The sequence below is a fragment of the Camelina sativa genome, chromosome 4 (assembly GCF_000633955.1).
Source record: "Camelina sativa cultivar DH55 chromosome 4, Cs, whole genome shotgun sequence".
In the NCBI taxonomy this organism is placed as follows: Eukaryota; Viridiplantae; Streptophyta; class Magnoliopsida; order Brassicales; family Brassicaceae; genus Camelina; species Camelina sativa.
The window spans coordinates 14807734-14822544 of NC_025688.1; the positions used below are offsets into that span (position 1 = coordinate 14807734).

The 14811-nt window shown below is 35.2% G+C and overlaps 2 protein-coding genes across 2 annotated transcripts; both read left to right on the top strand.

Annotated features, from left to right (window-relative positions):
• Nucleotides 4668-9614, top strand: LOC104790983 (ABC transporter A family member 7). Its single transcript, XM_010505086.2, has 16 exons — nt 4668-4923; nt 5236-5599; nt 5692-5771; nt 5862-6006; nt 6214-6333; nt 6432-6556; nt 6677-6835; nt 6937-7099; nt 7178-7303; nt 7401-7484; nt 7570-7916; nt 7998-8198; nt 8315-8424; nt 8530-8614; nt 8721-8849; nt 8988-9614. Exons 1-16 carry the CDS (start codon nt 4852-4854, stop codon nt 9480-9482), a joined length of 2805 nt encoding a protein of 934 aa, XP_010503388.1. The 5' UTR covers nt 4668-4851; the 3' UTR covers nt 9483-9614.
• Nucleotides 10593-14443, top strand: LOC104783880 (ABC transporter A family member 8-like). The gene is made up of 16 exons (XM_019244661.1): nt 10593-10705; nt 10736-10880; nt 10978-11097; nt 11173-11297; nt 11409-11567; nt 11651-11813; nt 11918-12043; nt 12132-12215; nt 12300-12646; nt 12736-12936; nt 13049-13158; nt 13247-13331; nt 13407-13535; nt 13631-13736; nt 13831-13919; nt 14044-14443. The coding sequence occupies exons 1-16, from the start codon at nt 10619-10621 to the stop codon at nt 14320-14322; spliced, it is 2355 nt and encodes a 784-aa protein (XP_019100206.1). The 5' UTR covers nt 10593-10618; the 3' UTR covers nt 14323-14443.

Sequence of the window (14811 nt, forward strand, 5' to 3'; positions counted from 1 at the left end):
GTCAAAGACAGAGGCTACATCATGATGTGTCAAAGACACTTCCACGAATACATTGCGAAATTTAACATTAGTTACTATCAAAAGATTTTGTGACGTTGTAAAAGGGCTTTTAATTTTATTAGATTTCGGAACATGCCACTTTGAGAAAGCTAAAAGACGTGAACATGTTCTCACCACACATGAGGAGGGCAGAGCCAAGGTTCTCTCCATGGTGGAAGAAGTTGGACGCGTGCAAGGTTATCTCCCCAAGGGAGGAAGGCGAAGCCAAGGTTCATGGTGGAGGAGGTTGGACGCAAGGTTCTCTAGCTCCATAAGAGAGGAGGGTGTAACTGAGGTTCTTTACATGGTTGGTCATACACTATTGTGATGATACATCATTGATTAGTATACTATGTAATATATATTGATATATATATATATATATATATATATATATATATTTGTCAACCATTGGGTCACAACAGGCCGGCCCATTAGCCAAATCTCTACATTCATAGGGAGCGAGACTCGATCCCTAGTGTGATGGTGTCTTGTGCATTAAGGATTTACCATTTGTCACTACACTAAGATCACTTCACACTATGTAATATATTTTTCATTCGAGAAGTTTTTTAACCAACAATTTTAGTAATTAAAAAAACTATGCAAAAGTGAAAATAAATAGACATCTAATAGTTGACTTAATGTGTTTATATAGATATATTCCTAGGTGGTGGTAAAGAATATATTTGTAACATACTGTATACTTAAGTGTAAAAAAATACACTTTTAATGGTAACATACATCCCAAATTTGTAAATGAATATAAATCGGTGTATTATAGCAAACAGAAATTTTTTTATAAATAACGTACAACAAATTTTAATATATTTTTGTTAAATTTTATTTTATTTACAAAATTTAAAACCCGCACACCGGACGGGTCCTTATCTAGTGTTAATACAAAAGTTAGCTCATACCATTCATTAAATAAAGATTTAATAAGATATATAAAAGCTTACTATATAACTTTCAAAATTATTGCCATAAAAAAATAATTTACGTTGTTAATCAAACACAAAATAGTGGTATTGATTGGTGAACAAAAACAAAGTATTACAAGTAGTAGAACTTTGAATTTTTACCAATCACAAAAACTTTACCAAAAACTTTATTAAAAGTTTTACTTTCAGCTTTTTTGTATAGTTTTCACGTACAGCTTTTTCTTACAGCTTACAGCTTCAACTTACAACTTTTCTGTATAGTTTTGGCTACGTTACCAATCAGACCCAATAATATTTCTTTTCTTGTTTTTGATACAAATAGTTTTCAGATGTCAGACGAAACATATTTTAATAAATTTATCTCAATACAATATAATTTAATATAATTAATTTATATTTATTGATATATATATATATATATATTTGATTATCGTGCTAATCTAATAGATAATCATATAACTCATAAGATGCTCTTTTATATCGTTGAATTTTTGATATGTGTCGTTAAACTTTGATTAAAATTTTAAATTTGTATCAATACTAATATATGTAAATTTATCGTGATACTAAACTATTTAGCACTCTAAGAAAATAGTTATACGATTAAGTCACAAAAAACTGATATGCCATCGGGTGAACAATAACTTCGATCTCAGATGAACAGTATTTTCGATCATGTTATGAACAGTTTTGCCGGATCAGGTAAATGGCATTCTTGTAATTAAAGCTGGAAAAAGGATAATTATGATATTAGCTTCTTAATGTATTTTGTTATTTGCAAGCATTTTAAGAGTAGAAGTCATGATGGTCAATGTGATGAAAAATGTTAACATATTAGAAGTATGTTTTTACATTTTAAAAATGTTTAAATTTATACTTTTTTATGATTATATTTTTAAAATTTAAACAGTAACTAGGGGAGGTATTAGTTTAGGATTTAGAAAGAATTTTAATGACTTCATAACTAATAATTATGATATTAGTTATGAAAGGTCTCTTTTCTCTATGTTAGGAATGGTCCGGGCAAGAATTCATAAGGGTTTTTTTTGCCAATACATTTTGATAATTCCTATGTACTTGAATAAATGCAACTTTCAGTGGGTGAAGAATTTGGCCAGAGTAAAAAAGTCTTTTAAACTTCAACAAATGTGGCCTCATACAAATGCTCCTCTTTTAGGTACAAAAGTCGAATATCAGAAGTACCTACAAACCTATCCAACCACTGTACAATAGTGCCTACTACAGACTATACTCTCACCCCCAAAATCACTTTCGGTACTACCGTCCACAACAAAGATATGCAAAACAGGTAGCAGCTACTAGAGACACCGCTGCAATTATGACCAGTGGACTCACAGTAGTATCTTGGAAGACTAGCATGACAAGGAACAAGGCGAGCAGAGAGGAGAGTGGAGGGAGAAGGTTCATGAACTGAGAGTTGTACCCATATACCATGAAGATTAACTGGATGTGCAATGAAAGACATCCAGTCCCAAACGCCAGAGAGTAGTCTTGCAAGACGAGGAAAATGAACCATACGGCTGTGAACATCAGAGTAGCAACGAAACCTTCCAATGGTACAAAGTTTCTAGGAGAAACCAGCTTAAGGTGTCTGCGGGAGCATCCTTCGGCTGACACAAGAATAGTTATAGCGACATAGATCATCAGAGTGAAATGTCCAATATACTTGTTGGTGTCAGATAAGTCTTTGAAGAATGAGCTGGTGGCAACTGAGTAAGCTCCAAAGGCACCTACAACCATAGTAAGGAAAGGTAAAGCTCCACAACCCTTCTACTCCAAGTCTTTTGGAAGACTGAGTCCATCTCGTGAAATATGTACCTTAATGATTGCCAAGCAGGTTTTTGTTATCTTTGAACTAGGAAAAATGAAAATATTATTTTAAAGAAAAGACAATTCTCGTAAATATCACTAAAATAAGTTTTTTTTCCAAAATACCATTTTTACTTTTATTTTTTAAAAATACGACTAAGATAAGTTATTTTTTTAAATACCATAAAATTAAACTAAAGTTTTAATATTCAAAACTAAACTCTAAATCCTAAATACTAAAATCTACCCCCTAAAAACTATACCTTAAATCTAAAATTATCAACCCAAACCTAGAAAAATAATTTCACATCTTTAAAATCAATTATTGTGGTTGCGGTATTTTTGGAAAAAAAAATTGTGGTATTTTGGAAAGAAAACTTAAAGTGTGGTATTTTAGGAAAAAATAATTAAATGATGGTATTTTGAGGAATTTCTCTTAAAGAAAAGTAATACTCTCTTTATTTTTATTGAATTGATATTTTGAATTTTTATCTTGTGCCTAAAATATTGATTTCTGGACTTAAAAACTTAAATAATTTTGGCACATGTCACGGTAAGTAATGGACTATATTTCCACATTCATAAATTTTAGATTAATTAATAATTAAACTTTAGTTCTTACTATGTGTGAAAAAAAGAACTAAAACATATAATCTTTGTTACCATAATCAATATTTTTCTTCCCTTATTTTCTTCTATTAAGGATGTCAAATAGCAAAAGCAACATATAAGTAAAACATATAAGTTTTCCTGTCCTCTTGCACCTCATAGAAGTTTTTATTAATTTTTAGGAACAATTATATTTAAGAATAAAAAATACACAATTACATTAGTCGATATCTCAATTAGATTTGTTTTTTGATTTATACAGACTTTGTCAAAGACTAGGAACTCTAAGATTAACGTGAACATTATTTGTACACCTTCAATAATTAGAGTTGATGTTCGTTACACTACAAAAGTGGAAAATTGTAAAAGAAAAAAAAAAGTAAATCATGTTTATTATATCAACGAAAAATTGATATGTATATTTTTCTGGTAACAAAGAAAATTTAAATATTTCCTGGCATGTATTAAATAAATCGGGGATTTTTCAGAAACTTTCCCTTCCAAAAAAATACTACAAATTAATTATTGTCATTGGTTTCTAATCATATCAACAACATATTTCTGTTTTTTTTTTTTTTTTAAACTGAAACAAGACTACTGGTAAAACAGAAACTGAAATATGACTTTTCGTATGACATCAATTCATAAATCATATTTATAAATAATTATTGTCATTGGTTTCGAATCATGCATTGCTTCTTGTCCAAGTATCTGCCACATGGGAAACTTTTCTTTGACTTTGAACAAAGCTATTATTTTAATTGAATTTATTAAGATGCGTCAAAATTTTCATAGTCAACCAAATAACCCAAACACTTTTTTACGTGAGACAATAAAATAAACTAGTTTAATCAATTACGTTCACACGTGATTACGTCTGAGATGACGCATTAATCATCTTTTTATGCCAATTTAAAAACTTTTATTCAACATAAAATAAAACTTTTATTCAACATAAAATAAAAATAAATAATTAAAACTCACCTCTTCCACTAGTTGTAGAATCTATTGGGTCGTGGGATCACTCTCCTCCACACAGCTTCCTACCAAATTTACATTGAAATATTCCTCGAATGTAGCTTTCTTGATTTCGTTGAAATTATTTACTTCTCTGTAGTTTTGTTTGACCAATCAGAATTAAACTAATTATCATATGTAACTAATTAAAACGTACTTAGCAAAGCGTGTGCATAAGGGTAACAACGTAATTTTACACCTACCGTCATCTGATCTCAGTTCTTCTCTTCTCTCCGCCTGCTCCTTTATTATATGAAACCCAAAAGGCGGTGATTTTGATTTGTTCCCTTCTCCGTTCAAAAACTTGGGATTCAATTTATAATTATCTTAACCCAAAAACAAACAAAATAAAAAAACCTAACAAACAATAAAGAAGAAACAGAGAAATCGAAGAAATCTTCATCAATAATCAATGGCGGATCCAGGTCCTGCCAGTTTCTCAACCAGAGCCAATGCCTTACTTAGGAAAAACTTAGTCTATCAGGTATCTATTTTGCGTTATCTTCTCCTCTACGGTATCCAAATTACATTTCATAACAGTGTTCGTTTGTCTACTTACGTTTAATGTGCGTAGATAGATACATTGTGTTCTGTGATTTTTTTTTTTCTATATCCGGGAACTTGTTGGATCAGTTTCTACAATATAATTAGTGGCTAATTTAATGATTAACCAACATAATTACAGATTTGCTACAATTTTTTTATATAAAGGTGGCTATGATGATTATATTGTTGTATTTACAATCAGTAGTTTTGATTATTTCCGTCTTTTGTGTGAATATTGCGTTGGGTGTAGAAACGGTATCTATGGAGCAATGTTCGGGTCATCATGATCCCTTTCCTCCTCTGCGTATTCCTAGTCTTGATACAGCTCCTTTTCGATACTCAAGTCAACAACTCTGCTGATAACCGATGTGGTTGCGATTTGGTTGACACGAATGGGGATGGTAAACTCGAAAACACTTGCGGTATACAGTATTCTTCTCCGGATCAAGCCTTCTTTTGTTCCATCCCTAGTCCTCCGCAGTGGCCTCAGTTGTTACAAATCCCGCGCCCTGAAAGCCGCGATGTTAGAGATCTTAATGATGATTCTTGTAGACGGACAGGGACTTGTCCTGTGACTATACTCTTCACTGGAAACAACCGTTCTCTTGGAGGAAGTATGTTTCCTTTTTTTTTTTTTGCTTTTTCTCCCTTGTTCTTTGTTGTGTTCAGTGGGGAACTTATGTTTTTATGTTTTTTTTTTGTCTAGCTGTGTCTGGGAATCTGCTCACTAGTTCTATACCGGATAACTCCACTGACCTTTTGCGTACTTTAGCTGATAATGTCTTGGTGAGTTTCTGTTGTTGGAATCTGTTTGTTTCCACTGTGTGAAGTGTGTGAATCTGTTTCTTAGCTTTTGTTTGAGCTCATATGTTTCAGGGTACAACAGCTGAGCCAGATTTCACCAACTATCTTGATTCAGGGATTGTCTCAAATCTTTCCATCTACAGTATCCAACCTCGGTGCATTCTCAATGCTTCTTTACCATTCTCTTTCGGACAACCACCTCTCAATTTTACTAAAGGTATTGAATTTTCAATCTCATATATGTTTAAGAGGGATACTCAAATTTTAGATTTGTTTATATCAGTGTTAGTTTAATGAAATCTGGTTGAGTTCTATGATCTAATCTCAATTTTGTTAAACATGATACTTCTTTCGTCCATATATTTTGTCCTCTGAGGAAAATTTTTGTATAGTCATTTTAACTTAATGGTTGTGTCAAAACCAGAGTTAAAATGTGTTCAAGGATTGAATCTCTGGAGAAATACCTCCAGAGAGGTCAATGACGAGATTTTCAAGAGCTATCGGAAAGGAAATCCTGAGGGGAAGATAAATGAGATTGCTGCAGGTTGGTCAACTTCTCAGTCGGTCTATAACAATAACAATGCTTTATATGCACATATGAGATTTCTGACTCCTCCTGTCTGATTTTTATTGTTGCCTTAGCATATGATCTCTTGGACACGGATAGGAACAACTTCAATGTGCGCATCTGGTATAATTCAACATACAAGGACGATGCAGGAAGAAGACTTATTAAGTTGGTCAGAGTTCCCCGCTCAGTCAATTTGGTAAGAAAAGAACAATGTACTCTAAGACATTCCTCGTCCTTGCATTCTCAATATGCTTTTTTCACCATGTGGAACTGCTTTCTTGATTGAAACTGAGGCTTACAATTTGCGAAAATGCAGGTGTCAAATGCTTACCTTCAATTTCTACTAGGCCCGGGGACAAGAATGTTGTTTGAATATGCCAAAGAAATGCCTAAACCAGAAACAAGTCTTCGTCTGGACATCGCGTCTCTGATTGGTCCCCTGTTCTTCACATGGGTTATTCTTCTTCTCTTCCCTGTAAGTTTGCTTTCAATAGACTACTTTACGTTTTATTTCACAAATATTCACTCTGATGTATAGTGATCTATAAATTCATATTCAGAGCCATTTGTTTGCAGGTGATCTTGTCGTCATTAGTGTATGAGAAACAGCAACATCTAAGAATTATAATGAAAATGCATGGGCTAGGAGATGGTCCATATTGGATGATTTCATATGCTTACTTTCTTACCATATCCGTGTTATACGTTATATGTCTGATGATATTTGGGTCAGCAATAGGTAATTGAAGCCTTTCTCTCAATATATACAGGTCTTGTTTTTCCAATCTGTGTCTTTATAGTTGTTGGTTCCCTGCAGGACTGAAGTTCTTCCGGCTTAATGACTACAGCATTCAGTTCGTATTCTATTTTCTCTATGTAAATCTGCAAATCGCCCTTGCCTTTCTAGTTTCCTCTCTATTTTCAAAGGTCAAGACAGCAACAGGTACTTAACTAACATTGTGCTTCTTGAATATGATCAAGAAGACGTTGGGGTTTAAAACAAGCTAATGATTTTTTTTTTTCTCATGTCTTGAACATAGTTGTTGCTTACATATACGTGTTTGGATCTGGACTTTTGGGCTTGTTTCTACTCAACTTCCTTATTGAAGATTCATCATTTCCTAGTAAGTTATTATGATCTTGAAGAACGATACTTATGTGTTTATTCTCACAACTGATCAAGATTGCAATTTAATTATACATTTCCAGGAGGCTGGATTCTTGTCATGGAGTTATATCCTGGCTTCTCCATATACCGTGGGCTGTATGAGTTCGCACAATTTTCATTCCGGGGAAACTTGAGAGGGGAAGATGGGATGAAGTGGAATGATTTCAGTGATAGTGCAATGGATGATGTTTTTTACATCATTATCGTTGAGTGGTTTCTCGCCCTCATCGCAGCATACTATATTGATAAGATTTCTTCATCCGGAAAAGACCCATTGTTCTTCTTGCAAAGCCCTTTCAAGAAATTTCCTTCTTTGCGAAGGCCTAGTTTGCAGAGGCAAGGCTCCAAAGTCGCTGTTGAGATGGAGAAACCAGATGTTACTGAGGAGGTATGTCAAAAGGATTCACAGTATATATATATTCCATGTTCTTGATAATTCTTGTTCTGATAAAAGATTTATCCTAATCAGAGAGAAAAAGTCGAGCGATTGATGCTTGAGTCGAGCACAAGCCATGCGATTGTATGTGACGACCTGAAGAAGGTGTATCCTGGTAGAGATGGGAACCCGCCTAAATTGGCAGTTCGAGGGCTATCTCTTGCAGTGCCTTCAGGAGAATGCTTTGGCATGTTAGGACCCAATGGTGCAGGCAAGACCTCCTTCATCAATATGGTCAGTATCCAAATGGACAAATCTTTTGAGCTGAGTGGAGCTTAGATTCTACTTCTAATGGCTGATCGATGATAATAATCTTGTAGCGTTACTAATATGTAATGTATTTTGGCCAGATGACCGGGCTCCTGAAACCAACATCTGGGACAGGGCTTGTTAAGGGTTTGGATATATGCAACGATATGGACAGAGTGTACACCAGCATGGGTGTCTGCCCGCAGCACGAGTAAGTTTTCATTTCATTTTGTTCTTAGCCAAGAAAGGACAAATAAACAGTTTCTTACTGTTCCACACAACACTATAATTGTGTAATCACTCTCTTATTGTCCAGCTTGCTCTGGGAAACATTGACAGGAAGGGAACATCTACTGTTTTATGGAAGACTTAAGAATCTTAAAGGCTCTGATCTCGACCAAGTAATTTATCAATCTTACTTCCCTTCTATATTACTCCAAAAGTTATCAAACGATACAATTTTACGGTTGCTCAAACCATCTCTCATCGTTATTGAACTCACATTAGGCTGTGGAAGAGTCTCTTAAGAGTGTCAACCTTTTCCACGGAGGAGTTGCCGACAAACCTGCTGGGAAATACAGCGGAGGTATGAAAAGGCGGCTGAGCGTAGCCATATCGCTTATTGGTAATCCTAAGGTACACCATTGTCTGAGAATCCCTTGTTCGTTTATAAATAGTACACTTAGTACCATTGACCTTTATAAGTAGTACACCTAGAGAGTTGAGCTCTTTGAAGCTTAAGGATTTCGTTTTCATTTTCTTTTACCTATGAAGGTGGTTTATATGGATGAGCCAAGCACAGGACTTGATCCAGCGTCGAGAAAGAACCTATGGACTGTCATCAAGCGTGCTAAAGAAAACACTGCGATAATCCTCACAACCCACTCAATGGAAGAAGCAGAATTTCTCTGTGACCGATTGGGTATTTTTGTGGACGGAGGCTTGCAATGCATTGGCAACCCTAAAGAACTGAAGGGAAGGTACGGTGGATCTTATGTGTTTACAATGACAACATCTTCAGAACACGAGCAAAAAGTGGAGAAGCTGATTCAAGAAGTCTCCCCAAACGCCAAGAAGATATATCACATCGCAGGGACTCAGAAGTTTGAGCTTCCAAAGGAGGAGGTTCGGATCTCAGAGGTGTTCCAGGCGGTGGAGAAGGCGAAGAGCAACTTCACGGTTTTCGCTTGGGGACTGGCAGATACAACTCTTGAAGATGTCTTCATCAAGGTTGCTAGAACCGGTCAATCCTTTAATGTGTTCTCTTGATCTTCTTAGATCCATACTTGTGTTGTCCATAATATTTGTTTTTGTCAAATTGCTACCACATATATCATGTATATTACTGGAAAAAAATTATACAAGCTCGTGAATTTTCAATGAGATTATACTTGAAATAAATACTAGAGCTCCTTTAAGCAGGCGACACAACACAACAACCTTTAAGGCGTAACCACTGGCTTTACTCTGTTTCGAAATTCATATAACGGTTTATAGGAATTGGAATTAAGCCGAGTTCCTTAAGAAAACCCTAAATTGTGGCAATAAACAACTAAATTGTAGCAATAAAAAAGCCCATTTTTCGTTTTATTATATTCATGTTTATACAGGTTTGGTAAAGAGTAAATTTGTTGGGTGAGAGATGCAAGAAATAATATTACTTGACCTAGACGAAATGACTAACAAGAAAATACAGCGCCATTGTCCAATACCTATATGCCACTTCAGTAACGTGTTATCTCAAGTCTTGATAAGTGAATTGTTATTACGCTACTAGATTAGTATGCACAATTCTTCCTTTTGTACAACCATACATCTAAGAAAACATTTAGAGATTCCTGAAAAATTATTTGAGTCCATCAAATCTTCTCACATTCAGTGTAACGGCGGATTCGAGTCCTGCAAGTTTCTTGACTCAAGCCGACGCTTTACTTCGGAAGAATCTAGTGTTCCAGGTGTCAGTATACTTAAACAACTAAAACGGCTAAAACAGAGTAAAACTTTATAATGATGTGTTGTTGTCTTTGATGTTGGCAGAGACGGGACATATGGAGCAATATACGTCTCATCACGATCCCTTTCTTCCTTTGTCTACTTCTCCTTGTTGTCCAAATGCTCTTTGACACACAATTCAACGACGTTCATGGCCAATGTGGCTGCAAAGAGAAAGCTTGTGACTTAAGGTATTCCACTCCAGAGCAAGCAGCGTTTTGCGCCATTCCTAATCCACCACAATGGACTCCATTACTTCAAATCCCGGCTCCTCAATACCGAGCCGCGACCCCACACCCGGACCATTCTTCCCCTGCAACTTTTCTCTTCACCGGAAAGAATCAGTCACTTGGAAAAAGTATAAACCCTAATTGGAGATGAAATGTTCATATTCTTTGTTTTTTTATGTTACAATGAAATTGTTTGTTTTGACAGTTCTAATTGGAAATATGCATAGCAAATCATCTGAATTTGATGGAAATTTAGCCAATTATGTCTTGGTAAGTGCAATGTCTAATATTTATATGCAGGGCTCATCATCTTTCCCTGCATACACCAATCATATGGACTCGGCTTTCATCTCAGATCTTCCCATTTACAACATCCAACATGAATGCTCACCAAACTCTTCTTTCTCAATCTTAACTCACCAATCACCTCTTGCTTTCCCTAAAGGTATAAACAATACAACTTCCCATTTCACAATATCAAAAACCTTAATTCTATCCAAAAATGCTCTTATAAAAACAGAGGATTTCTTTCTTATGTCTAGAGGTAAAATGTGTCCAAGGCTTAAATATGTGGGTGGATAGTTCTTCTGATGTGAACAGCGAGCTTTTTAAAGGTTATCGAAAAGGAAATCCAAACAAGAAGATCAATGAGTTTGCTGGAGGTCTTTCATCATCATCTCATCTCGCTTCTTTGCAATAGTTGTTATATGTAATTTTCAGAACTTTCCATTTTCTAGCTTTTGATTTTCAGAACACAAATGGGAACAATCTCAATGTTTGTGTTTGGTACAACTCCACCTACAAGAACGATACAGTGGTTCGACGTATGGCTCTGATTCGAGTCCCTCGCTTAGTTAACATGGTGCATATATTTTGTGCTTAACCCTTTACTCAAACATAGATGTTATCATTTAATTACCACACAAATCTTAAGCTCATATTTGTTTTGTTTTTTTTTCTGTAACGATTTCAGGCATCTAATGCATATCTTGAGTTCCTAAAAGGTTCTGAGACAAAGATACTATTTGAGTATGTCAAGGAAATGCCTAAAGCAGAGACTAAACTGAGCCTAGATATCGCCTCTCTAATCGGCCCGCTCTTCTTCACATGGGTCATTCTGTTATTATTCCCTGTAAGTCTTTACATTATCTCAATGAAAACATTTTACATCATCTCGGCTTTGATTGATGTTATTCCTTATGAATCTTATAATAGGTGATCTTAACAACACTGGTCTATGAGAAACAACAGAGGTTAAGAATCATGATGAAAATGCATGGACTCGGTGATGTTCCTTACTGGATAGTTTCATACACTTATTTTCTTCTGGTATCAATTCTATACATGTTTTGCTTCGCGATATTCGGTTCAGCCATTGGTAAGAAGAATAACTCAAACTCTATCCAATATGTTAACTGTGAATCTTTTAATGTTCTTTCTCAATACTTGATGCTTTTACTTTTTTTTTTTCTTTTTCTGGAGGGTTAAACTTCTTTAGGCTTAACGACTATAGTATCCAACTTGTCTTCTTCCTGATATACATAAATCTTCAAATATCACTCGCCTTTTTAGCCTCTGCAATGTTTTCAGATGTTAAAACTGCTACAGGTTTAGTATCTATCCTGGTTATGATTCAAGATTCGTCACATTAAACAAGTTCGTTCAGAACTATTACATTTTTCATTTGAAATTTCAGTTATAGCATACATATATGTCTTTGGAACCGGGCTCCTAGGAATCTTTCTTTTCCAATTCTTCTTGGAAGATCCTCTCTTTCCAAGTAAGTTCTTAAACCCGAATCAGACCATTCGCTAGATTTTGTTATATATTATGATTCATTATGTGATTTTTTTTGTTTCTCTAGGAGGATGGATAATTGCAATGGAGTTATACCCTGGATTTACTTTATACCGCGGGCTATATGAGTTATCACAGTCTGCATTTTCCGGAGATTACCGCGGAATTGATGGAATGAGATGGAGAGATTTTGAGAATAATGGAATGAAACAAGTTACTTGTATCATGCTCATTGAGTGGTTGTTACTTCTTGTTTCAGCATATTACATTGATCAAATCACTTACTCTAGGAAACATCCATTCTTCTTCTTCCTACGACAAAACTCTTCAAAGAAGAAACAACATCACTACTTCTCTAACAACCAAACTTCAAAAGTTGTCGTTGAAATGGAAAAACCAGATGTGTGTCAAGAGGTAAAGATGAGATAAGAAGATCAAGTTCAGTTTAGAACATTGACAAGGCTGAGTAAGATTTTGTATGCATCTATTTTTTTTGGTGCCAGAGGGAGAAAGTAGAGCAGCATCTACTTGAATCAACGGGAAACTGCGCGGTTTTATGCAATAATCTCAAGAAGGTGTACTCAGGTAAGGATGGGAATCCTCAGAAAGTTGCGGTAAGAGGATTATCTCTGGCTTTACATCAAGGAGAATGCTTTGGCATGCTTGGTCCTAATGGAGCAGGCAAAACTTCTTTCATCAACATGGTCCGTTTGAATATTAATCTTTTATGTCTAATAAACTCCAACTGTTAAAGAGTGCAATCTCTCGCATCTTCTAGTCAACCTCTTTGGCATATGTACTAATGTTTCTGTGTAGATGACAGGAATCATCAAACCATCGTCTGGCACAGCATTTGTCCAAGGTCTTGACATACTAACCGATATGGACCGGATATATACAACAATTGGAGTCTGTCCACAACATGAGTAAATATCTCTATATATAATCTATGTTCCTTTCTTTTCCTTTGAGGCTGTCCTGTTTCCTAGTCCATTTCATTTGATTTTTCTGCAGTCTCTTGTGGGAGAAACTGAGTGGAAGGGAACATCTACTGTTTTATGGAAGGCTCAAGAATCTCAAAGGGGTTGTCTTGACACAAGTAACTCGAGATTGGTTTGTGAATGACTTATGTATAAAAGCAAAAACTAATTTGAGTTTTCTCGGGTTTAATTAGGCTGTCGAAGAGTCGCTTCGCAGTGTCAACCTTTTCCATGGAGGGATTGGTGAGAAACAAGTTGGGAAATACAGTGGAGGGATGAAGAGACGGCTCAGCGTTGCCATTTCTCTCATAGGAAACCCCAAAGTAACTTGAAAAACCTCTTTTGGTATCTAAGATCGTCTATGACAAGATTATTTTAAATCTCGTTTTCTGTTATATGTCTTTTGTGGTTTGTCAAGGTTGTTTACATGGATGAGCCAAGCACCGGGCTTGATCCAGCCTCAAGGAAGAGTTTATGGGATGTAGTAAAACGGGCTAAACAAAAAGGGGCGATAATACTCACGAGTGAGTGTTCTAAGCTTCATATCTCCCTTTGGTTTGCCACATAATGTCATCATACAAACAAAAAGAAGACTTCAGGTTTGGTTTTATGTTTCAGCACATTCAATGGAAGAAGCTGAAGTTTTATGTGATCGTCTTGGAATTTTCGTTAATGGTAGTTTGCAATGCATAGGCAATCCAAAGGAGGTATAACTAAAACACATCTTATATATATATACTTAAAAATCGTTATAAACAGAGAGTAGCTGAATTAACGACCTATTTCAAAACCTGAACTTGAGCCAGTCTTTAACTAAAACCTTAATGACAGTTGAAGGGTCGATATGGAGGATCCTATATACTGACTGTGACAACTTCAGAGGAACACGAGCAAGAAGTGGAGCAATTAGTGGATACTATTTCTAAGAACGCAAAGAAGATATATCGAACGGCGGGGACTCAGAAGTTTGAGCTTCAAAAGCAAGAGGTGAAGATCACAGAGGTCTTTCAAGCATTGGAGAAGGCAAAGATGATGTTTCCGGTGGTGGCTTGGGGACTCGCAGACACAACTCTTGAAGATGTCTTTGTGAAGGTTGCTCAAACTTCTTAGCTAATTTAACAACGTTTTCAATGTCTTCTATATCTTCTTGACCAATCTCAATCTTATTTTCATCTTATGTTAAACAACTATTACTCCAATTGATAACTTAACAAAATTACATTATTTACTTACAGTGTTTTGATTTTCTAATTTTTCTTATATTATTTGATTTCCAAATATTTTTGTTCTACACATGTCAAATGTTGTCGACTTTCTGCCTCCTAAAACTTTATAAATAAAAAAAGTCATTTTGTCAAGGTTTGCATGCATGTTAGAGTTTATCACTTATATGTTTACGAAAGAATTACTCAAATGTTATGCAAAAGTTGGTTTATTATTCATATCATATCTGTAAATCTTTTGAAAATTACTAAAATGTTTAGTGCCCTGGGTGTAATTACAATTTACCCCTTGAGTTTTGTTTTTTGATTTCGGTCAGAAAAAAAAAAATACACATCAGCAAATTAAAATACACATCAGATATGATTTAACATGTCA